Consider the following 24,857-nt stretch of genomic DNA (forward strand, 5'->3'; position numbering starts at 1 on the left):
GGCCGGATATTTGCATAAACCTGGTGAGATCAGAGTTCAGCCTTTGACAAATGACATCAGGGAAGGTACCTGCCACTAAGATCGTACAATCATCCGCATACGTAACGATCTCGATGACGTCTGAAGGGTGTGGAATACAAGAAAGGTACACGTTAAACAGGTCCGGAGAGATCACCCCACCTTGGGGAACTCTCTGTTTCAATCAACGCGGCTTGGACTGCTTATTCCTGAATTCAACTTACGACTGGCGTCCACACATTTAATTCATTATCCAGTTTTTCAAACTGAACCGGAGGGTAGTCTGATCGATGTCCTCAAACAGCGTGGATTGCTTGCAAACAGCTTGCGCCGCCAACACTGTCCTATCGCTCGGCTTGTTCAGGTTGACTCCTTGACTAAGATGTGTGGAGATGGCGTGCATCGTTGTTGTCGTGCTGTGCTGCTTACGGAACCCAAGCTGATGATCGGCAACTGGATATCTATTTCTGATGCTGGGAAGGACTAAGGCCTCAAGGGTCTTTGCTAGGGGTGAGACGGGGGAAATCGGCCTGCACGATTCACATTTGCTGGCATCCCTGTTTGGTTTCAGTAGCGGGACCACCCGGCCTATTTTCTAGACTTCGGGAACAATGAGGGTGATTGAGAACTTTAGTGAGATACGTCACTCCCGACGCATCCAGCTGTTTCAGTATTGCCATGGAGATTCCATGAGGCCCAATGCTTTAGATGGTTTAGCGTTCTTGATGGCATTCGCAACACCATCCATTGTAAATTGTGATGGCCCCTCCTTGGCAGGAAGAAATGCAAAGTTGCTCGACAAACTGTAGATTCAAATCACTTGCGCGCCTTTCGGATCATTCAGCGTAATATCGCCTCTTCCCAGGGGTCGATCGAGTGACTTAACCGTTGTCCGCAATTAACTTCTTCCGGCACCAATGTTGAAACTATTCAGGTGATTTAGTCACATCCGCTCATGCTCACTGACCAACCTGTTAACTTCCAGTGTCAGCTCCCTGACTTTGGGATCACTGGGGTTGGCACGACGAAACTTATCACGCTTATTTAAAAATGCCGCAGCCTGTGCTAAGAACTTTGGCCTCAATTTGGGTATTCAACCAGCAGGTATATGCGAGCAGCTACAGCAGTGATGATGTCTCGGAATGTCCTTGCTGCTACCCGAATATCAGAAGGGTTGGGAAGATCTCTGTTGCGGTGATTAGTGAACTCTCTGAAACTAGGTCAATTAGCATTCCCATGATTGGTAAAAGTGCTACGTTCAGAGGTGATAAAATCGATCAGTCTGCTGATAGAGACAATTATGGGGATATGGTCTGACCCAAGAGAAACGATGGGTTGCCAGGTGACGCCATGCATCTGACTAGGTGATGGTTAGGTTAGGTTACGATCTTCCAAAAGCGGGCTAATATTGGGCTTATAACCTGCAGTACATGTGCTTATCGGGGGATGTATACGTTAAGCAATTCTACCTCGGCAGTTCTATCGAGATAGGTCTGTATGGAACAGGCTGGTGCAAACGGAATGCTTCACTTTTGGTGCGATCCTTCCTCAGTACGTTGTTATCATCACAATCCTGTAAGCTGCAGATGTTGTTTAGTTTGGTTACTGACACTGTCGCGACCATGATATTCTTCCGACTCACAAAGTCAAATATTTCCTCTATCTTGCCTCGGAGTCCATTGAAATTAAATTGCAAAAAGTATGCATTTCCAGGGATTGGAACAACAACGGCTGGTGTTAAGTGATGCGTGTGCGGCTGGAAACTGCGGGGCAGTATCGTATTCTGATGACGACGACTCAGTGGGGGTTGTTTACGTATTATGCAGCAACATAGTCCCTGTAGTAGTCCCTCACATGGACCAGAGCAACCCCAGAGATGCTCACACTCCCGGCATATTTGCCTCTCAACGAAGTTTGAGTGTGGTGGATGCGGATGTGACAAACTGAGCACGAATTAATTGGTCCTGGGTGTTCCTCCGTCCCGGCACGAACCAAAAGAATTCGTAGCAGGCATTCCAGGATATGCTGCTCGCAACACGAAACAAATACAAACATACACATGTAAGTATACTGAGGTGGCAGCCGCTGGCCGAAACTCGGGTATTTTGTGGTCCCGGGTCAATCCGATATCAAAGAATTCGCGCCGTGGGATTACCGCCGCACTATTGTGAACTGCATCACCGTTGCTCTACCATCCTCAAAGTAGTTTCCCAAGTACTGTTCTGGAGGCCGTGAGTCTGTTTGCGGAGCATCTGCAATAACTATGCCACGTCTGAAATGGGAGATGCCACCCATGTTGTAGAAAACATCCTGCAGGGGAGTATGACAGTTGAGGTCGCTAGATTGGGTACATGGACGTAATTAATTGCCGGGGTGAAGAAACTCTTGGATACCTCATAAAATAATGACCGAGTTTCGAAGCCGGTTTGATGTTATCTGCTTCGTCAGGGTCTTTGATCTTCCTCGGACGACCTTCTACCAACAGCCTACATCTTCACTGATACTATCTTTAGGATCAGACCTATCTATGACTGCTACTAGAAGGTCATCTGCGGCAAATATCCGCGCAGGCTTGTTCTGGGTTTGTGTCCGAACACTCTGGGCTTGTGAGACCACTCTTCCAGACAACTCTATCCGGAGGCGGTTTAGTCAGCACATCCTAAAGGTTGGTGGTGACAGTCGGTCTCATTGGAATCCGTTCAATTGGCATTAAACGATTTTGAACGTGAGATATTTTCTTTCAAATCTCCTCACGAACTTGTTTCGCTTCCGTAACATCGTCTTGGGTCCTGTAAACAAATTTTTTGTTGTAATGGCCTTTTTACTTTTTGTATCTGGGAATGTAGAGGATTAGTCTATCGATCACTGCCGATGAATTATCCCCTTAGGGAGTGTCACCCTGTCCGCCTGGGTTTGTGATTTTTAGAGCTACCTCGAAGGACATCTCCTTTCTCAATTGATATGAAATTACCGTAATATTTACTTCGTTGTCAGACAGTAGTTCACCTTACCAGTTGTATGTATTTATTCCTTTAAACTCATATAAGGAGCATAGGGCCACAATTACCTTACCAGTTGCTCATGATGTTATCAAGGGTGTCACTCTCTCGTAGGTGTTCGAAAAATTGCTTGATCTGTGTATATGGTGTCGTTGATCTAGATTTTTGAATGTTGTTGTCTCCTGCGTACTACATTGTCTAAGGTTGTGAGATTTTTTGTTTTTTGGCTTTGTAATATTTTATTCATGTGGAACTGAGGACAGCTATGGCATAATCCCCCATTTGCCATTATAAGGAGTTGTTTACTATGCCTCCTACTGGTCGGAGTGCCCAGATATCAGCCTGGTTACGTACTGCTGCTGGATAATCTTTGGCTTAGTTAGAATTTCTTCATTCAAACAACCTGGTTGATGGAGAAAGTTATGACTTTAGTCCCCCTCATCACGTTAAACTTAGTGAAGGATCCACAAATCATTTGGAAATTGATGGATCACTTTGTCCGTTGGGTTCGCAAAGCTGGGCCAGTCTAATCAATCGTAGGGCTTCTCTATTGATATCACAATGGGAATGTGATTGGATCCAGGGGCTACATAGGTTTGGCAGGGGGTTTTGGTCGTTAGTGACGAATTCTTGACAATGCTTCCTTCATAGATTTAGACATGTCTGGATGTTTTGGATTGTCAGTGGTATAAACAGTATGGAGCGGTATCTCTCCATATGCCATAATTTCATATTTTTTTTTTGCTTTTTTATGGTTGTGATTTTTTACCGATTTCCTATATTTACTAAGTTCATCCATCCTCCCTGCAAACCCCCACATTACCATTATCAAGATTATTATAAGTATACCTATGATATTATTAATTAGATTACAAAATATTCATACCTACTCGTATTCACACCAACACATTCAAACTCTTCATTTATATATAAGAAGTACATAATATGCGAGTACATATACATACATATGTAGACAAGAAACACATCAAGCAAAACATAGGGAACTAACCTGTAGAAGTACATACATTAAGCGAAAACAAACAAACCCCGTAAAATAAAAATCTATACTTTTTCAAATAAAAACAATTTTTTTCTGGTTTTAATTTACCTTCTATTCCACAACCGACGAATTTAGGTCCAAGTGCAGCAACAAATAACTGAAGGAAACCCTAAAAGTACCGCCATGTATTGACGCATCGTTAATTGGAGGAAAATTGTTTTGTCAATTTTCTTTACATTTCCTTTAGTTGGTATGTGATTGTCGAACATGTAACATCTCGGGAACAAACGGTCGGGAGCAACTAAATCATGAAAACACCTAAAGGTGGCGCCTTCGCCAATTCTGCTACAGGTTATGGTAGAAAACCAAATAGTTCATATCCTTCGCAAAAACATTCCCTAAAGAGTTCCAAAGAAGAAGTGAAATTGAATACCGTGAAAAAGGATAATAAAAAGGATGATAAACCAAAGTGCGAACATCACAAAAATGTCGATGATGATGGTAATGAATTGAATTCGGGTTTTGGTGCCTACTTGAGATCTGGTGAAGGTACGTAAAACACAAAATGAGACCAAAAAAGAATTTGTTGAGAAAACCCGATATAATTTTTAGAAACTTTTACCAAAGACACTTTTGGAGGCTATATTATTACACTCTTTCCTTTGCGTTGATAGAGAAGTTTGATGGTCAAACTCATCTTCATAGAGGAGTTTGATGGTCAAACTCGTATTTATAGTGTAGGTTGATGGTCAAACTCTTATTTATAGTATAGTTTAATGGTTAAACTCATCTTTATATAGTAGTTTGATGATCAAACTCATCTTCATAGCGGAGTTTGGTGGTCATAATTATTTCATAGATGGTTGATGATCAAACTCGTATTCATAGTGGAGTTTGATGGTCAAACTCATCTTCATAGAGGAGTTTGATGGCCAAACTCATGTTCATAGATGAGTTTGATGGTCAAACTCATGTTCATAGATGAGTTTGATGGTCAAACTCATGTTCATAGAGCAGTTTGATAGTCAAAATCATCTTCATAGTGTAGTTTGATGGTTAGACTCATGTTTAGAGAGAAGTTTGATGGTCAAACTCATCTTCATAGCGGAGTTTGGTGGTCATAATTATTTCATAGATGGTTGATGATCAAACTCGTATTCATAGTGGAGTTTGATGGTCAAACTCATCTTCATAGAGGAGTTTGATGGCCAAACTCATGTTCATAGATGAGTTTGATGGTCAAACTCATGTTCATAGATGAGTTTGATGGTCAAACTCATGTTCATAGAGCAGTTTGATAGTCAAAATCATCTTCATAGTGTAGTTTGATGGTTAGACTCATGTTTAGAGAGAAGTTTGATGGCCAAACTCATGTTCATAGATGAGTTTGATGGTCAAACTCATGTTCATAGAGCAGTTTGATAGTCAAAATCATCTTCATAGTGTAGTTTGATGGTTAGACTCATGTTTAGAGAGAAGTTTAATGGTTAAACTCATCTTTATATAGTAGTTTGATGATCAAACTCATCTTCATAGCGGAGTTTGGTGGTCATAATTATTTCATAGATGGTTGATGATCAAACTCGTATTCATAGTGGAGTTAGATGGCCAAAGTCATCTTTATAGAGGAGTTTGATGGTCAAACTCATTTTCATAGTAGAGTTTGATGGTAAAGCTCATCTCCATAGAGGAGTTTGACTGTCAAACTCATCTTCATAGAGGAGTTTGATGGTCAAACTTATCTTCACAGAGGGGTATGGAGGTCGATCTCGTCTTCATAAAGGGTTTTGGTAGTCAAACTTATCTTCATAGAGGAGTTTGATGGTCAAACTGAATATTCGAACCCAATTCATGTCTGAAAGTAATTCTACGTTGTGCAAAGTTTGACCCAGATCTTGCAGATTGATCGTGAATAACATTTTAGGAAAAAAAAATATTTTTTTTGTGGGGGATTTAACAAAGGTGTGGACCGCTATGTCCATCTTCGAACTTAAATTAAGTTTATATATTCCTTTAGGTTTTGGAACAAATTTAGTTTATTTTAAATTATAATTTCCTCTTTTTTGGCCATTGCAGGTGTTGAAATGATGAAATTATTTGTTTTTGCCAATACAATCATGTTGATACTTACCATGGCCTGGCCGCAATTTAAACAGCAATACATTTGGTTGATGCAGTGGTTGGATACCTTTAGAGAAGATTGATATGCAGAGAAGCTATAACCCATAAATTGCAAAACAAAACGCTTAAAACTATTCTTCAAACAATAAAAAGCGACCTGTAGCAAATAAAACTACACTTTTTACAAAATGGTGGTTGGACCATTTGCCCAAGGTATCTTCCTAATGGGTATCATTTATTGGTATTCCAAGGGTTTGATGAATCTTATCAATGACTATTATCGTTCGGAATTTAATCGTAAATTGAAAACAATTCCCGTAAATGCGAAAAACTTTGAAATGAAACGTGATGTCTATGATTTGGATGATATGGATGAGTTGATACGTTTGGAACGTTTAAGGGATGCTGAGCGTATGGAATTGGCGGCAATGCGTCAAGTTGTGGGTGATATTGTCGAGGAACCCCCCAAAGGAGAGTTGGAATGTAATGTGAATTCTAATGGAAATTGTGCGAATTTAAGTTTTATGGATATGGATTCGGAGCTTTGTTATCGCCCTAATCTTAAGTTGCTATTTTTAAATATAATTTTAGAACTTGAAGATTGTCTTTTAAACAGTAAGGTTATGTATACAGAAAATATAAATTATCCTATTTGTTTGTTAAATGAAAGTGTTACTTAGTAGATAAGTTTATTTAATTATTTAATTAAGTTGATTTGTTTTTTAAGAAAATATATAAATGTGGTAATGAAATGCTTTATTCGGGGTGTGTCTCAGGGGATAGATTCCATTGGTATGACCATAAGATGTGGTGGATGTGGCATGTGGTGGTTTCTTTACAGAATATTATAGTATCAAATAAAGAAACACCATGGTGAAGAAGGCGTGCAGGAATATCCAGAACCAATATAGTCTGAAAAAATAAAATAAAAATATTTAATATATATTTTTTAGAATCTAATAAGTACTTCATAGAGGAGTTTGATGATCAAACTCTTCTTCATAAAGTAGTTTCATAGTTAAACTCATCTTCATAAAGGACTTTGATTGTCAAACCCATCTTCATAGTAAAGTTTGATGGTCAAAGTCATATTCATAGAGGAGTTTAATGGTAAAACTCACCTTCATAGAAGAGTTTGATGGTCAAACCCATCTTCATAGAGGAGTTCGATGATCAAATTCATCTTCATGGAGGAGTTTGATGGTCAAACTTATCTTCATAGAGGAGTTTGATGGTCAAACTCATCTTCATAGAGGTGTTTGATGGTCAAACTCATCTTCATAGAGGAGTTTGATGGTCAAACTCATCTTCATAGAGGTGTTTGATGGTCAAACTCATCTTCATAGAGGAGTTTGATAGTCAAACTCACCTTCCTAGAGGAGTTTGATGGTCAAACTCATCTTCATAGAGGAGTTTGATGGTCAAACTCATCTTCATAGAGGTGTTTGATGGTCAAACTCATCTTCATAGAGGAGTTTGATAGTCAAACTCACCTTCCTAGAGGAGTTTAATGGTCAAACTCATCTTCATAGAGGAGTTTGATGGTCAAACTCATCTTCATAGAGGAGTTTGATGGTCAAACTCATCTTCATAGAAGAGTTTGATGGTCAAACTCATCTTCATAGAGGAGTTTGATGGTCAAACTCATCTTCATAGAGGAGTTTGATGGTCAAACTCATCTTCATAGAGGAGTTTGATTGTCAACCCCATCTTCATAGAGGAGTTTGATGGTCAAACTCATCTTTATAGAGGAGTTTAATGGTCAAACTCATCTTTATAGAGGAGTTTGATGTTTGAACTCATCTCCATAGAGGAGATTGATGGTCAAACTCATCTTCATAGAGGAGTTTGATGGTCAAACTCATCTTCATAGAGGAGTTTGATGATCAAATTCATCTTTATAGAGGAGTTTGATGTTTGAACTCATCTCCATAGAGGAGATTGATGGTCAAACTCATCTTCATAGAAGAGTTTGATGGTCAAACTCATCTTCATAGGTGAGTTTGATGGTCAAACTCATCTTCGTAGAGGAGTTTGATGGTCAAACTCATCTTCATAGAGGAGTTTGACGGTCAAACTCATCTTCATAGAGGAGTTTGACGGTCAAACTCATCTTCATAGAGGAGTTTGATGCTCAAACTCATCTTCATAGAGGAGTTTGATGCTCAAACTCATCCTCACAGAGGAGTTAGAGGGTCAAACTCATCTTCATAGAAGAGTTTGATGGTCAAACTCATCTTCATAGAGGAGTTTGATGGTCAAACTAACCTTCATAGAGTGGTTTGATGATCAAACTCATCTTCATAAAGGAGTTTGATGGTCAAGCCCATCTTCATAGAGGAGTTTGATGGTCAAACTCATCTTCACAGTGGAATGTGATGGTCAAGCTCATCTTCATAGAGGAGTTTGATGGTCAAATTCATCTTCATAGAGGAGATTGATGGTCAAATTCATCTTCATAAAGGAGTTTGATGGTCAAACTCATCTTCATAGAGGAGTTTGATGGTCAAACTCATCTTCGTAGAGGAGTTTGATGGTCAAACTCATCTTCGTAGAGGAGTTTGATGGTCAAACTCATCTTCATAGAGGAGTTTGACGGTCAAACTCATCTTCATAGAGGAGTTTGATGGTCAAACTCATCTTCATAGAGGAGGTTGATGGTCAAACTGATCTTCATAGAGGAGTTTGATGGTCAAACTCATCTTCATAGAGGAGTTTGATGTTTGAACTCATCTCCATAGAGGAGTTTAATGGTCAAGCGCATCTTCATAGAGGAGTTTAATGTCAAACCCATCTTTATAGAGGAGTTTGATGTTTGAACTCATCTCCATAGAAGATATCGATGGTCAAACTGGTTCTCATAAAGAAGTTTGATGGTCAAACACAACATCAGAGAGGAGTTTTAATGCCAAACTCATTTTCATAGAGGAGTTTGCTGTTTGAACTCATCTCCATAGAGGAGTTTGATGGTCAAAATCTTCATAGAGGAGTTAATGGTCAAACCCATCTTCATAGAGGAGTTTGATGGTCAAACTTATCTTCATAAAGGATTGATGGTCAAACTCATCTTCATAGAGGAGTTTGATGGTCAAACTCATCTTCATAGAGGAGTTTGATGGTCAAACTCATCTTCGTAGAGGAGTTTGATGGTCAAACTTATCTTCATAAAGGATTGATGGTCAAACTCATCTTCATAGAGGAGTTTGATGGTCAAACTCATCTTCATAGAGGAGTTTGATGGTCAAACTCATCTTCATAGAGGAGTTTGATGGCCAAACTCATCTTCATAGAGGAGTTTGATGGTCAAACTCATCTTCATAGAGGAGTTTGATGGTCAAACTCATCTTCATAGAGGTGTTTGATGGTCAAACTCATCTTCATAGCGGAGTTTGGTGGTCATAATTATTTCATAGATGGTTGATGATCAAACTCGTATTCATAGTGGAGTTAGATGGCCAAAGTCATCTTCATAGAGGAGTTTGATGACCAAACTCATCTTCATAGAAGTCTTAGGGGACGTTAATGCTTATCATTAGTCGTGTCACTTGGTCTGACAAATGACGTCACCTGGCAACCCGTCGTTTCTCTTGGAACAGACCATCTCCCCATAACTGTTTCCATCTGCATACCGCCCGATTTCATCACCACTGAACGCCACACTTTGATCAATCATGGGAAAGCTAATTGGCCCTGGTATATAGAGTTCACTAATCACCGCTTCGGAGATCAGCTTAACCCTTCCGATGTTCGGACACATCATCACTTTTAGTTAGACAAAATTTCACAGCAAAGGCGACGGGATTAGCAAACGATTGTTATGAGATTCGTCGTGCCAACCCCAGTGCCCACGGTGTCAGGGAACGGACTATAGAAGCGGTGGGCAAAGGTTAAGTTACTCTCGAACCCTGGAAAGAAGTAAGGTAAAACCTCAGTCACGTTTGCCGACGTTACGCTGAGGGATACGAATAGGTGCGCAAGTAACTTTAATCGACAGTTTGTCGAGCTCCCGGGGAGTGACAGGGCGAAGAGAAGAGTACTACGTCACATTCGGTGGATAATGTTGCGAATGGCATCAGGAACGCTAAATCATACAAAGTGTTGCGCCCTGATGGAATCTGCGGAAACAGCTGGATGTGCCGGGAGTCGAGTATGTCACTAAAGTTCTCAACCTGTCGATAGCCACCCACATCGTTACAGAAGCCTGGAAAATGGGCAAGGTAGTCAGACAATGAAGCCAAAGCTAAAGTTGAATCGTACAAATCGATTTCGCTTTTGTCGCCCTTAGCCAAGACTCTTGAGGTTTTACTTATCTCCAGCGTCAGAAATAGCTATTCATTTGCTGATCATCAGCATGGTTCCGTAAGCAACACAGCACGAAAACAGCCCTGTATATTAGAAGAGGTCTTAACTGATCTTATCACCCTTTTACACTCGGGGAATATGCAAATATGCCCAACTAAATCTACGGCCACTCTGCTCATAACATGGACTGCAGACGTTATCACTGAGTTGAATATCTTGGTCGATTACAGAATTCAGAACATCAACTACGCCAAGATTTTAGGGGTCACATTCGACACTTCGTTCACGTCGTCCGCGCATGCCACAGCTATCTGCGAAAAGCTGAAATTTAAGAACAAGGTCTTCAAGTTCTGGCAGCACTTGGATGTAGATAAAGAATCCTTGTTGTTGGTAAGCTTTGCGATGCCAGTGTGCTCCGCAAATATAACTGCAACGCACTGGATAAATATTCAAAAGTCTCAGAATGCCGCGGTGAGAACTACAACAGGATTACTCCTCTTGTCTTCAGTGTTTCATCTACATGAGGAGACAAAGATTATTCCTGTACAGCAACACAACACAATGTCATGCTATTGTTGTAATACTATCTCTGGTGTTACCGTGAGAGCCATCCCAATCAATATATCTTAGTAATTCTAATCACCCAGGCATGTCAGAAGAGATATTCTTTAAGGGAAGTCCAACGTTACAAGAGAGAACTCCTATTTCAACAAGCCTATCAAACAAATTTAAAAAGGCATTGAAGGCCTAGGTACATAAGCGGCTGGCATTCTTTGTTCCGCTTCCGAGCCAATTTCGCACTAGGTTGCCATTTTTTTATTCTTTTATCAGACATGAAGCGGAGCAAGAAAGCCAGCCACCTTTTACCTAGGCCTTCACACAGATTCAGTTGCAGAAGCCATAAACAAGTACTGTGTGAATGCTGTCTTCGGAGAACATTCCCCATCTATCGCAACTGAGGGACGACAGCTGCTACGACGACCCAGAGTAGTTTTAGCTAAACTACTCTCGGGGTGGTGCAGCCGTCTAAATTCCTATAGGGATAGCTAGGATTGATGACCGTACGACACACTTATTTCACTTAACTGCCAAACCTACTTAACTAACGCCAGTGGCTTTGTGGTTACAACCCATTAAAGCAGCCACATTCTAATACTGAAATATTTCTATCTTCTATCATTAGAAAACCCTTTTAAGGGGGTCTTGTATAATTTAAAAGGAGGTCTTTTATTACTTCTTCGCCTTCTATCATTAGAAGACCTCTATGAGGGATTTTGACATTGGAAGCCCCTTTACAAGGTCCAATATTATTAGAAAACTTCTTTAGGAGGTCTTCTATCATTTGAAATCCCCTTTAGGAGGGTCCTATATCATTAATAGATTCCTTTAAGAGGTCTATCATATAGAAGATTTTCTATCATAAAAATACACCTTTAAGAAGTCTTCTGTCTTTAGAAGACCCCTTTAGGAGGTCTTCTATAATTAAAAAAACACTTTAGGAGGCCTTCTATAATTAGAAGACCCCTTTATAAGGTCCTCTACTATAAAAAGATTCCTCTAGTCTAGGTCTTATATCATTAAAAACCCTTTAGATGGTCTAATATGACCCCTTTATGAGGTCTTCTATCTATGTAAGCCTGAAATCTGCGTCCTGTAAGTTCGGATTCAAAGCAGGGCATTACAGAGCTCATGAATTCGATGCATTCTTTAGATACATATGTGAGTGGTGGCATGATACCCTTATATAAGATTCAGTTTTACTGGTGGTTTGTTTCCTCTGAATAGAAACTTCCGTAAGTGAGTTGAAGCTGCAGTATCGGTAACGGCTTTTTATACACGATTTTGAATTCAAACTTACCTGGTTATTTGATATCTATTGGAATTTTCACAAAATCGCTCTTGATGTAAATATTTCTGAATGCCAATGACAAATTGACGAATATAAATTTCATAATCCAAGGTGCTTAGATTCCAATAAAGACAGGGAAAAGCTCCTGCATTCAGAACGTCATCATAATAATAACGGCTGCCGTTCATAAAAATCCATTCATTTAGGGAGAAACATTTGCCTTTAAAAGAAAGAATTATAGGTTAGCTACCTATGAACATTGATAACAAAACATCACCACCATCATACCAGCTAAACATGCCTGTCGAAATTTCTTAGCTATGGGTAGTACCATTCTTCTCCTCTTTCCTCCTTGCAGCAGGGTCATAAAATCCATTACAATGGCCGGAACATAATGTAGCAAATATACGGCAATATCATGCATCAGGAAACTTTTACGATATTGAAAATAGGGAAACATAAAAGCCTTTCGTGTTGGATAAATGCGTGACCATTTGAGGGTTAAGCAACCCAAGCGTTGCCAGGTTATGGGATTTGTAACACCTGATGTGCAGTTTGATATGTAAATTCTGGAGAAGACAAAGCTCGACAGCTTTTGATTAGTACTATATAAGTGGAAAAGATTATAATAGAATAAAATCGGAGCCACATATGGAGCATGTTATTCTTGCATAAGTCATTAGATCTAAACACCAGAAATTACTGCACAGCTTATGGGCAACATACTGTAGAATGTGACCGCTAGAATCTTGGGGTAGTTAGTGGTCGGAATTCGGTTACCATCGACTACGACATTAAACTCAGTGCTCACCTCTGCAGTCCGTGTGGCGAACAGAGCGTCTGTCGATTTAGTGGCGGATGTTTGCATATTCCTCGCGTGGAAATAGATGGTAAGACCTGTCAAAAAGTAGTTCAGCCTTTCACAAATGACATCAGGAAAGGCACCTGACGGTCAAATCGTACAATCATCCGCATACGTTACGATCTCAATGCCGTCTAGAGGAGGGTGTGGAATATAGGAGAGGTAGAGCTAAAACAGTTCCGGAAATATCATCCCACCTTAAGGAACTGTCTGCTTTATTTTATGGGTCTTCGAATTATTGTTTCTGAAGTCCACGTATGAATGGCTTCTACACATATAACTGATTATCAATAATTTTAAACATGGTCGGAGGGTTGTCTGCTCGATATTCTCAAACAGCGTGAAGTGTTTGACGGTGTCAATGGCTTTTGATAAGTCGAACGCCACCCACCTTGTCCTATCGAACGGATAGCTTTGGTTGAGTCCTCTACTAATATGTGTTGAGATGCTGTGCTGCTTACGGAATTAGCAACTAGGTAGCTATTTCTGACGTTGGGTAGCACAAAGGCCTCAAGGATCTTTGTTACGGGTGGCAAAAGCGAAATCGATCTTTACGATTCAACTTTGCTGGCATCCTTACCTCTGTTCAGTAGAGGGGCCACCCTGCCCATTTTCAGACTTTTGGAACTACATATGTGGGTGGCTAGCGACAGGTAGAGAACTTTAATGAGATACTCGACTCTCGACACATACAGCTGTTTCAGGATTACCATGGAGAATCCATCAGGGCCCAACGCTTTGGATAATTTAGCGTTCGTGCTGGCATTCGCAACATCATTCGTTGTAAACTGTGGTTGTTCTTCCTCGGCAGGTATAGATCTAGTGCGACGTAGTACTCTTACCATTAAAATAACTTGCTCTCACCTTTTCGGGTCAACTAGCGTAACGTCGTCAAATGATACTGAGGTCCGGTCTTTCTTCTTTAAAGGGTTCGAGAGTGACTTGCCACTTGTTCCGCTTATGCTCACCGAACCCCCGCTCATTCTGTTGTTTCAGTTTTACCATGGAGATTCTATCAGGACCCAACGCTTTTGATGATTTAGCGTTCCTGATGGCATCTGTTGTTTCAGTTTTACCATGGAGATTCCACCAGGAACCAACGCTTTGAATGATTTAGCGTTCCTGATGGCATTTGCAACATCATCCATTGTAAGTTGTGGTGGCTCCTCCTCGACAAAGTACTCCTCTCTTTGCGCTGACGCTCCTGGGGTGCTTGACAAACTGTCGATTAAAATAACTAGCGAAACACTTCGATTTAATCAGCGTAACATCGCCAAACGTAACTGAGGTCATATCTTCCTTCCAGGGTTCGAAAGTGGCTTAACCGTTGCCTACAATTAACTTATTCCGGTTCCAAAGTTAAAACTCTTCAGATGATTAAAACACTTGTGCTCGCCGACCAACCTGTTAACTTCCAGCGTCAACTCCCTGACTCTGGGGTCACTGGAGTTGGCACGACAAAGCTTATCACTCTCATTTGATAAGGCCGCCGACTCTGCTGGGAATTTTGGTCTCACTTCTGGTATTCGACCAATCGGTATATGACGAGCGGATACAGGAGTGATGCTGTTTCGGAACGTCCAATCTGATTCCCGAACATCAGAAGGGTTGGGCAGATCTCTGAAGTGGTGATTGGTGAACTCTTTGAAACCAGGACAATTAGCTTTCCCATGATTGATGAAAATTTGGTGTTCAGATGCGATGAAGTCGAGCGTTCTGCTGATGGAGGCAATTATGGGGAGATAATCTGACCCAAGAGAAACTACGGGTTGCCAGGTGACGTCATTTGTCAGACCAGGTGCTGACACGATGGTTATGTCTGGCGGACTGTGACACTCTTCGCAAATTCTGGTAGGGGCTTCCTCATTGACCGTGCAATAGGTAGAGCTATAAATCTGCTCAGTCAGCGCTAAACCCCTCTTGTTATTACCTAGGATGGAATGACCCAACTCATGATTAGCATTAAAGTCCCCTAAGACCAGTCGGCTATGACCTTCCGAAAGCGGCCTAATGTTGGCCCCATAATCTGATGTATACGTTAAGCAACTCTAACTCGGCAGTTCCACAGTTAACTGTAAACCCGTACATTCCATGTTCTGATTATTTGAGCCAGTCTCAAGCGACACAGGCCTGTATTGAACAGACTGATGCAGGAGGAAAGCTAGTCCCCCACTTCCACTTCTGGTGCGATCCTTCCTTAGTTTGTTTTAACCATGACAACGCTGTAAGCTGCAGTTGTTGTTGTGCTTGGTTTCCTGCACCGTTGTGAGTATGGTATTCTTGTAAAGTCCACTATTTCTTCGATATAGTTCAATAGCAGAAAGGATGCATTTTAGGAGGTTGAATTTGGAGCAACGATGGGTGTTAAGAGTTGCTGAAGGGGACTGCGAAGGAGGAGTCTTGTATTCTGATGACGAAGACGTTTCACTCGGGTACTGTGTTAACGCAACATGCAGCACCATAGTCCCTGCCGTAGTCCCCCACATGGACGAGTCTAGTCCCTGGAATGCACCAAACTCTTGACATATTTGAATCTCGCCGAAGTTTGAGTGTGTTGGATGCGAGTGTGACGAACCGATCACATTCATATTGGTCCTGTGTTTTCTTTCCTCCAGGTATGGACCAAAAGAATCCGGAGCAGGATTTGCTACTTTCATAGTGAGACTAGAATTCCGTCTTAGGTAAGAAAATTATTCTCTAATGTGTCTCAGACCTTTGTCGTAGTTTTGCGTTGCGTAAAGGCCTCGGCTGCATGGTATCATTTAAAGACAAAGAACAACCTAGTTCGAATTTGGCTCAAATGTTTTTTATCTTTTTACCAGCATGAATAACATGCTGCTTATGTACTGAGACCTGAACTTCTTCGTTTCTTATAAACATTTTTAATTTCAATATGTATGTCACAATACTTTACCTTCCCAGTGTGGCCCGTTGTGCGGTCATTATCATTGAATTGACAACAAAATCCACTGGTATTATATCACAAATCACATTCTTATCACCCAAAATGCTGCTTATAGAACCCTTGCCGATTTCCATCATTATTCCCGTTATGCCTTGTATATTATCTATCCAGCCGGGGTAGGGTTCACGATATGATGCTGTTACAATCGAGGGACGTACAATAACAATTGGTAGCCGGTGTTTATAGTCGTTGACAATTTGCTCGGCAATTGATTTGGTAAAGGTGTAAGTGTTGGGATGAGGACCCTAGGGAAAGGAATTATGTTAAAATAATTATTTTGAAAGAATAATTATTTTTTTTTGCGGGAACCTACCTTTATATAGTTGGCCAAACTATTAAAATATTCATCGGGTATTTTTAGGGCACAATCAACAAAATATTTCCAATTTACCGGTGGCAAGGTTGGGTAGATTTCTTCGTCAACATATTTCCGTCCCGGGTTACAATAGGCCGTGGAGACATAAACGAAACTCTGGAATGGAAGGAAGCATGTAAAATAAATGAAATAAATATTTAATCGGAAGAAGCATTTTCAAATGCAGCTTCATTGTGAATGTGGTAATTAAAGGGCAAAATGCAGGCTAGCTTGAATAGGGTTTGGCCGTTCTTGAAGTCCTCGGTACATAAGAGGCATGGCGTTCTTGAATAAAGAACAACCGAGTTAAATTCGAACTAAGCTGCCCTTGGACTTTTAGTGTTTTACCATTAGAAATCGTTGCTTCCAGTAATGGCTTAATGTTATAATAAGTTCCGAGCATGACACAATTACCCAGGTATTCGAACAGCTGGTGTGATACCACTACCTGGGTAATTGTGCCATGGTGCGGAGGTACATTTTTGTTGTTATAACAGTTGGTCTGTTCCAGAACTGCAAGAATCTACTAATTTTTACTATTTTTTCGGATAACATAAAGGGAAAAATGCTATCGTAGTAAAAAATAGTAGCTTCTTGCAGGTTCTGGAACAGAACTTATGTATATTCGTTTTTCTGCTTAATCTGGCACTGGGTCTATTTCCAGTTCTAGGGTTGTAACCACAAAGCTACTGGAGTTAGTTAAGTAGGTTTGGGCAGGACAGTTGATGAGCTGCAGTGTAACCGGCGAACCTGTGCTGTATGCTTGGCAGATGTTGTGCACGATGCCATCGATCCTTGCGCAATAGGAATTCAGATGGCTGCAACATCCCGAACGTAGTTGAGCTAGAACTACTCTGGTTTGTCATGGCAGCTAACGCTCCTCAGTTGCGATATATAGGAGATTTCCTCCGAGGACCGCATTCAAACGATAGTTGTTTATGACATCTGCTATGGCATCCGTGTGAATGCTATTTAAACCTGTTTGATAGGCTCTCTTGTAACGATGGACCTCTCTTTCTAGATCATGAAGATCTCCGCCGACATGCCTGAGGGAATCCTATCCACCATATGGTGATTAGGCAACAAAAGCATGCCATTGTGTTGCTGTACCGGAAGAATCGTTACCTCCTCATGTAGATGGTCCACTGAAGACATGAGGAGGCACCCTGTTGCAGTTCTCAGGTCGACATTCTGACAAGTATGAATATTTTGCCATCGCTTTGCACTTATATTCGAGGACCACACTGGCGCCGCATGGCTTACCACAGACCGAAATATCGCGTATATGTGGTCAATAAGGATTCTTTATCTCCGCCCATAGTGCTGTCGACTAAGGACCTTGTTCCTACATTTTATCTTGTCTCAGATAACTGTGGTATGCGCGGACCACATTAACATCCTGACGAATGTGACCCCTAGTTTGTGGTCGAAATTCCGCTACCGCCAACTATGAAATCCAACTCTGTTCTCACCACTGCCGTTCAAGTGGTGAACAGAGTGGTCGTAGGTTTAGTGGCGGATATTTGCATAGTCCTCGCGTGGAAAAATGTGGTAAGAGCTGTCAAATAGGAGTTCCGCCTTTCACAAAGGACATCGAAGAAGTTACCTGACGCCAAGATCGTACAATCATCCGCACGCGTTACGATCTCAATGTCGTCTGGAGAGGGCGAATACAGGAGAGGTAGAGGATAAACAGTTTCGCAGATATCACCCTATTTCACTCCACGGGGCTTGGAATTTTTATTCCTGAATTCCACGTACCAACGTTCCAAACATGGCCGGATGGTTGCCTGCTTGATGTATTCCGTCTGGAGGGGCGGAATACAGGAGAGGTAGAGGTTAAGGAGTTCCGGAGATATCACCCTAGTTTGGGGAACTCCCTGTTTGGGCTTCTTGTTCCTGAATTCCACGTACGACTGGCGTCCACACATATAATTGATTATCCAAAGTTTCAGACTTGGTTTCAGACTGCTCAATGTCCTCAAAGAGTGTGGAGTGATTGACAGCATCAAAGGCTTTTGATAAGTCAAGGGCCACCATCACTGTTTTATCACACGGCTTGCTCTGGTGGAGTCCTCGACTAATATGTGCTGTATACGGAACCCATGCTGATGATCGACAGCTGGATAGCCCCTTTCTAACGCTGGGGAGGTGTAAAGCTTCAAGGGTCTTTTCAAAATCGATCTGTACGATTCACCTTTGCTGGCATCCTTGCCTGGCTTCAGAAGCGGGACTACCCTGCCCACTTTCCAGACTTCAAGAATGATGTGGTTGGCTAGCGGCAGGTTGAGAACTTTATTGAGATACTCAACTCTCCGAACTTCCAGCTGTTATAGCATTACCATGGAGATGCCATCAGGGTCCAACGCGTTCCTGATGACATTCGCAACATCATCCATTGTATATTGTGGTGGTTTATCCTCGGTAGGAAGAGATCTAATGCGACGTAGTACTAGTCTCTTAGCCCTGTCACTCCTGGCTTGCCCGACAAACTGCTGATTGAAATAACTTGCGTACCTCTTCGGATCAGTCAATCGGCAAACCTGACTGAGGTCCTATCTTCTTTGTTTCCAGGCTTCGGGAGGAACTTAAGCATTGTCAGCCATTCTCTTATTCCGGCTACAATGTTGCAGCTCTTCAAAAAACCTAGTCTAGAGCGCACAACCGGCCTACTTCTGGCTTAAGTGTATGTCCATCGGGGCAAGTGGCGATTACTCGTCCCTCTTTTCAACCTAACCTAACCTGCAACTCTTCAGATAATTTAACCACATGTTCCGCTTATGCTCACCGACCTACCTGTTCACTTCCAGTGTCAGTTCTCTGACTCTGGGTTTACTGGACTTGGCACGACGAAGCTCATCCCTTTCATTTGCTAATCCCTTCGCCTCCGCTGGGAAGTTTGGTCTCACTTCGGGTATATGGCGTGCGGCTGCAGCGGCTGATGATGTTTCGGAACGTCCTTTCTGCTACTCGAACATCTGAAGGATTGGTCAGATATCTGAAACGGTGATTAGTGAACTCTCCGAAACTAGGTCAATTAGCTTTCCCATGATTGATGAAAGTGCGGCGTTCAGAGGTGATGAAACCGGGCTGTCTGCTGATGGAGATAATTGCGGAGAGATTGTGATGGTGACATCATTTGTCACACCAGGTGTTTATATCTGGCGAACTGTGATACTCTCCGATAATTCTGGTAGGGGGTCACTGGGGTTGAAACGACGTAGCTCATCGAAATCATTTTCTAATTCCGTCGGCCGATAAGCTTTCCCATAATTGATGAAAGTGTGGTGTTCCGAGGCGATGAAATCGGACGGTTTGCTGACGGAGACTATCAGAGGGAGATGGTCTGATCGAAGAGAAACGACGGGTTTCCGGGTGACATCATTTATCAGACCAGGTGACACGATGTTTATGTCTGGCGAACTGTGACACTCTCTGATAATTCTGGTAGGGGTTACTGGGGTTGACACGACGAAGCTCATCACAATCATTTGCTAATTCTGTCGCCTCTGCTGGAAAGTTTGGTCTCACTTCGGGTATTTGACCGGCGGCTATATGGTCATGATGTCTCGGAACGTCCTTTCTGTTACTCGAACATCAGAAGGGATGGGTAGATATCTGAAACGGTGATGAGTGAACTCTCTGACACTAGGCCGATAAGCTTTACCATAATTGATGAAAAAGCGGCGTGCTGATGGAGACAATTGTGGGGAGATGGTGACGGTGCTGTCATTTGTCAGACCAGGTGACACAATGGTTATGTCTGGCGAACTGTGACACTCTCCGCTAATTCTGGTGGGGTCGTCCTCATTGACCGTGCAAAACGTAGTGCTATCAATCTGCTCAGCCAGCACTAAAACCCTCTGGTTGTTTCCGAGTACCGAATGCAAAAACTAATGGCAAACATTAAGGTCCCCCAAGACCATATGGTTATGACCTTCCAAAAGCGGGCTAATGTTGGGCCTAGAATTTGGAGTACAACTATTATTCGGCTGGATGTATACGTTCAGCAACTCTACCTCGGCAGTTCCACACCTGACTGCTACCCCCAAATATTTTATGTACAGATCATTAGAACCAGGCTCAAGCAATATAAGTCAGTGTTGACATTATAAGTACAGTTCATTAGAGCCAGGCTCAAGTGGGATAGGTGTATATTAAACAGACTGGTGTGTATTAAACACCTCCACTTCTGGCGCCATCCTTCCTCAGTACGTTGTAACCATCACAACGCTGTAAGCTGCGACCATGATATTCTTCCGACTCATGAAATCCACTATATCCTCAGAGTCCATTGCAATTAAATTGCAAAAAGGATGCATTTTCAGGGATTGGATTAACAACGGATGGTGTAAGGGGCTGCGTGTGCCGCTGCTGACTAACTTTTGTCCAATAATCGTGGATTTTAGAGTAGTTTCTAAGACTAGCTTCTGCCCAATAATCGTGGATTTTTTAAAAAAAGTTTCTAAGACTAACGTCTGCCAAATAATCGTGGAGTCACACCATTGTCCTGTCGTAGTCCCTCGCATGGACGAGTCCACCCTTGAAATGCACCCACTTCCGGCATCTATTGCATCTCACCGAAGTTTGGGTGTGGTGGATGCGGACGTGACAAACTGAGCACATATAAATTGGGCATGGATCTTCCTCCTTGCCGGCACGAAGCAAAAGAATCCGAAGCAGGCTTTCCGGGATATGCTGCTCCCAACACAGAAAAACGATACAAAAACACACCTGTGTTCTCTAAGGTGTCAACCGCAGGCCGAAACGCAGATGTAGTGTGTTTCCGGGTCAATACGGTATTGAAGAACCCGTCGCCATGGGATTGTAAGTCTTGCTTAAGTCATTTCTGGTAAAATATTAAAGGCCAGGGGCATCCTAGTTCGAATTTGGCTCGGCCGTTCCTTATTCTTTTCTCAGAAGTGACTTAAGCAAGAATGGCGGCATGCATGTTATGTACCGAGACCTTTACTTACCTTCAGCAGTGGCATATCTTTACACATTTCCAATAGTTTCCATGTGGCCACAGAATTAACAATGGCAGCAACTTTCAGACGTTCGTTGAAGCGTACCGTTGCAGCACTGTGGAAAATAATATTCACTTCGGCACATAAGATTTTCTTGTCGACATTGCTGAGACCTAAAAATAATAACCAAAATTAAAAAAAAAAACAAATCATTGTCTAGACATGCATACCAAAATCCTCCTTTTCAATATCTCCCGCCAAAAAGCGCAGCTTACGCAAACGTTGCGGATAATGCTGCCGTAGACGTTCAAATATTTTGTGTTGACAAAATTCATTGAAACGTTGCTGGGCCGGTTTGCCATTTTTCTCTCGTATCAAAATATAAATACAGCTGAGCTGTGGAAAACTCCACAGGAGCTTTTCCAATAAAGTTTTACCCACAAAACCGGTGGCACCTGCGAAAAAGAAATTCAGATGATGAAAGAAAAACAAAACCTCATATTAAACTTGAATTAAAACTGCGGAGAATGTTATGGTGATGCGGGGCAGGTGAGTGGTGTGTTATTGCATGATCAAATAAAATGATGATGATGGTGATCATGATGACGATGTTGCATGATCCAGCATTGAATCAATCGCTTGGACAAGTGTTGCAGAAAAGTGATTATGAAAGTGGCGTTTTTTGTGTTTATTGAGAAATTATTGAACAAAACAAATGCCGTTAAAGTTAGATAAGAAGTAATATTGACCAAAGTGAAATTAGTTGTTATTTCATACATACATAAAAGGCCTCGGTACAGAATTTTCTAAGACTAATTTCTGCCCAATAATAGTGGATTTTTTAAAGAATTTTCTAAGACTAACTTCTGCCCAATAATCGTGGATTTTTTAAAGAATTTTCTAAGACTGACTTCTGCTTAATAATCGTGGATTTTTTTTAAAGAAATTTCTAAGATTAACTTCTGCTTAATAATCGTGGATTTTTAAAGAATTTTCTAAGACTAACTTCTGCCCAATAATCGTGGATTTTTTAAAGAATTTTCTAAGACTAACTTCTGCCCAATAATTGTGGATTTTTTAAAGAATTTTCTAAGACCAACTTCTGCCCAATAATCGTGGATTTTTTAAAGAATTTTCTAAGACCAACTTCTGCCCAATAATCGTGGATTTTTTAAAGAATTTTTTAAGACCAACTTCTGCCCAATAATCGTGGATTTTTTAAAGAATTTTCTAAGACTTACTTCTGCCTAATAATCGTTGATTTTTAAAGAATTTTCTAAGACTAACTTCTGCCCAATAATCATGGATTTTTTAAAGAATTTTCTAAGACTAACTTCTGCCCAATAATCGTGGATTTTTAAAGAATTTTCTAAGACCAACTTCTGCCCAATAATCGTGGATTTTTTAAAGAATTTTCTAAGACTTACTTCTGCCTAATAATCGTTGATTTTTAAAGAATTTTCTAAGACCAACTTCTGCCCAATAATCGTGGATTTTTTAAAGAATTTTCTAGGACCAACATCTGCCCAATAATCGTGGATTTTTTAAAGAATTTTCTAAGACCAACTTCTGCCCAATAATCGTGGATTTTTTAAAGAATTTTCTAAGACCAACTTCTGCCCAATAATCGTGGATTTTTTAAAGAATTTTCTAGGACCAGCTTCTGCCCAATAATCGTGGATTTTTTAAAGAATTTTCTAAGACCAACTTCTGCCCAATAATCGTGGATTTTTTAAAGAATTTTCTAAGACCAACTTCTGCCCAATAATCGTGGATTTTTTAAAGAAATTTCTAAGACCAACTTCTGCCCAATAATCGTGGATTTTTTAAAGAATTTTCTAAGACAATTATGGTGGATTTTTTAAAGAATTTTCTAAGACCAGCTTCTGCCCAATAATCGTGGATTTTTTAAAGAAATTTCTAAGACCAACTTCTGCCCAATAATCGTGGATTTTTTAAAGAATTTTCTAGGACCAACTTCTGCCCAATAATCGTGGATTTTTTAAAGAATTTTCTAAGACCAACTTCTGCCCAATAATCGTGGATTTTTTAAAGAATTTTCTAAGACCAACTTCTGCCCAATAATCGTGGATTTTTTAAAGAATTTTCTAGGACCAACATCTGCCCAATAATCGTGGATTTTTTAAAGAATTTTCTAAGACCAACTTCTGCCCAATAATCGTGGATTTTTTAAAGAATTTTCTAAGACCAACTTCTGCCCAATAATCGTGGATTTTTTAAAGAATTTTCTAGGACCAGCTTCTGCCCAATAATCGTGGATTTTTTAAAGAATTTTCTAAGACCAACTTCTGCCCAATAATCGTGGATTTTTTAAAGAATTTTCTAAGACCAACTTCTGCCCAATAATCGTGGATTTTTTAAAGAAATTTCTAAGACCAACTTCTGCCCAATAATCGTGGATTTTTTAAAGAATTTTCTAAGACAATTATGGTGGATTTTTTAAAGAATTTTCTAAGACCAGCTTCTGCCCAATAATCGTGGATTTTTTAAAGAAATTTCTAAGACCAACTTCTGCCCAATAATCGTGGATTTTTTAAAGAATTTTCTAGGACCAACTTCTGCCCAATAATCGTGGATTTTTTAAAGAATTTTCTAAGACCAACTTCTGCCCAATAATCGTGGATTTTTTAAAGAATTTTCTAAGACCAACTTCTGCCCAATAATCGTGGATTTTTTAATGAATTTTCTAAGTCTAATTTCTACCCAATAATCGTAAATTTTTTTAAGAATTTTCTAAGACTAACTTCTGCACAATATTCGCGAATTTTTAAAGAATTTTCTAAGACCAACTTCTGCCCAATAATCGTGGATTTTTTAAAGAATTTTCTAGGACCAACTTCTGCCCAATAATCGTGGATTTTTTAAAGAATTTTCGATTTTTTAAAGAAAGTTCGACTTGAGACTAATTTTTTTCGTTATTGGTTTAAGAATCACCACATTATTTTTCGTTTCCTGCCATAATGTCCTCACACTTAGGGGGAAACAAGAAAATCACACATTCTTTCAACTCACCTGTCACAAATATAACAGCATCCTGATAAAATTCCATGACCACTACTCCCTTCTCAAATCATGAATGGAATTTGCCAATTTTTTTCTCTATTTGAGAAAAATAAATATTTTCGTTTTGTAATCCGCTTAATTTTCCTTTACTTTCTTGAATGTTTGCACTGTTTAAAGCCTTTGAGTAAACTAAAATTGTTTGCGATGAAGAAAGTTTTATGTGCAGTGGCATGGAAAAAAGCTTTCCATCTTTTCTGTAGGAAAAATCATTGCAAAACTAGCTTCATTCACGCGTTGGCTAAACAAATACAGAGAAAATGTTGATAACGGTACTCAAAAATTGTAATTGAATTAATATCTACCAAAGATTTTTTTAATAGTTGAGCGATTAAAAT

At 40.6% G+C, this 24,857-nt stretch overlaps 3 protein-coding genes across 3 annotated transcripts; 2 read left to right on the forward strand and 1 right to left on the reverse strand.

Moving 5' to 3' along the window:
* Positions 1-6,890, forward strand: Xport-A (exit protein of rhodopsin and TRP A). Its single transcript, XM_073980815.1, has 2 exons — positions 1-4,566; positions 6,094-6,890. The coding sequence occupies exons 1-2, from the start codon at positions 4,326-4,328 to the stop codon at positions 6,219-6,221; spliced, it is 369 nt and encodes a 122-aa protein (XP_073836916.1). The 5' UTR covers positions 1-4,325; the 3' UTR covers positions 6,222-6,890.
* Positions 6,317-24,653, reverse strand: LOC141401011 (putative fatty acyl-CoA reductase CG5065). The gene is made up of 8 exons (XM_073980787.1): positions 24,472-24,653; positions 21,669-21,893; positions 21,448-21,611; positions 16,430-16,588; positions 16,066-16,361; positions 12,578-12,858; positions 12,299-12,509; positions 6,317-7,050 (listed from the first exon to the last, which is right to left on the reverse strand). Exons 1-8 carry the CDS (start codon positions 24,506-24,508, stop codon positions 6,984-6,986), a joined length of 1,440 nt encoding a protein of 479 aa, XP_073836888.1. The 5' UTR covers positions 24,509-24,653; the 3' UTR covers positions 6,317-6,983.
* Xport-B (exit protein of rhodopsin and TRP B) lies at positions 6,327-6,890 on the forward strand. Its single transcript, XM_073980799.1, has one exon. The coding sequence runs from the start codon at positions 6,327-6,329 to the stop codon at positions 6,816-6,818; it is 492 nt and encodes a 163-aa protein (XP_073836900.1). The 3' UTR covers positions 6,819-6,890.
* Positions 24,654-24,857: the final 204 nt, after the last annotated feature.

Source organism: Musca autumnalis, unplaced genomic scaffold (genome assembly GCF_047663935.1).
Source record: "Musca autumnalis isolate F117 unplaced genomic scaffold, ASM4766393v1 scaffold_1, whole genome shotgun sequence".
Classification (NCBI taxonomy): domain Eukaryota; kingdom Metazoa; phylum Arthropoda; class Insecta; order Diptera; family Muscidae; genus Musca; species Musca autumnalis.

Excerpts from the sequence above, each read along its gene's own strand:
- Xport-A (XM_073980815.1), top strand. The coding sequence starts at position 4,326 with ATGAAAACACCTAAAGGTGGCGCCTTCGCCAATTCTGCTACAGGTTAT. Across the intron at positions 4,567-6,093 it reads CTACTTGAGATCTGGTGAAG|GTGTTGAAATGATGAAATTA; the intron begins GTACGTAAAACA and ends TGGCCATTGCAG.
- Xport-B (XM_073980799.1), top strand. The coding sequence starts at position 6,327 with ATGGTGGTTGGACCATTTGCCCAAGGTATCTTCCTAATGGGTATCATT.
- LOC141401011 (XM_073980787.1), bottom strand. The coding sequence starts at position 24,508 with ATGGAATTTTATCAGGATGCTGTTATATTTGTGACAG. Across the intron at positions 21,612-21,668 it reads TATTGAAAAGGAGGATTTTG|GTCTCAGCAATGTCGACAAG; the intron begins GTATGCATGTCT and ends TATTATTTTTAG. Across the intron at positions 7,051-12,298 it reads AATAGATATCAAATAACCAG|ACTATATTGGTTCTGGATAT; the intron begins GTAAGTTTGAAT and ends TTATTTTTTCAG.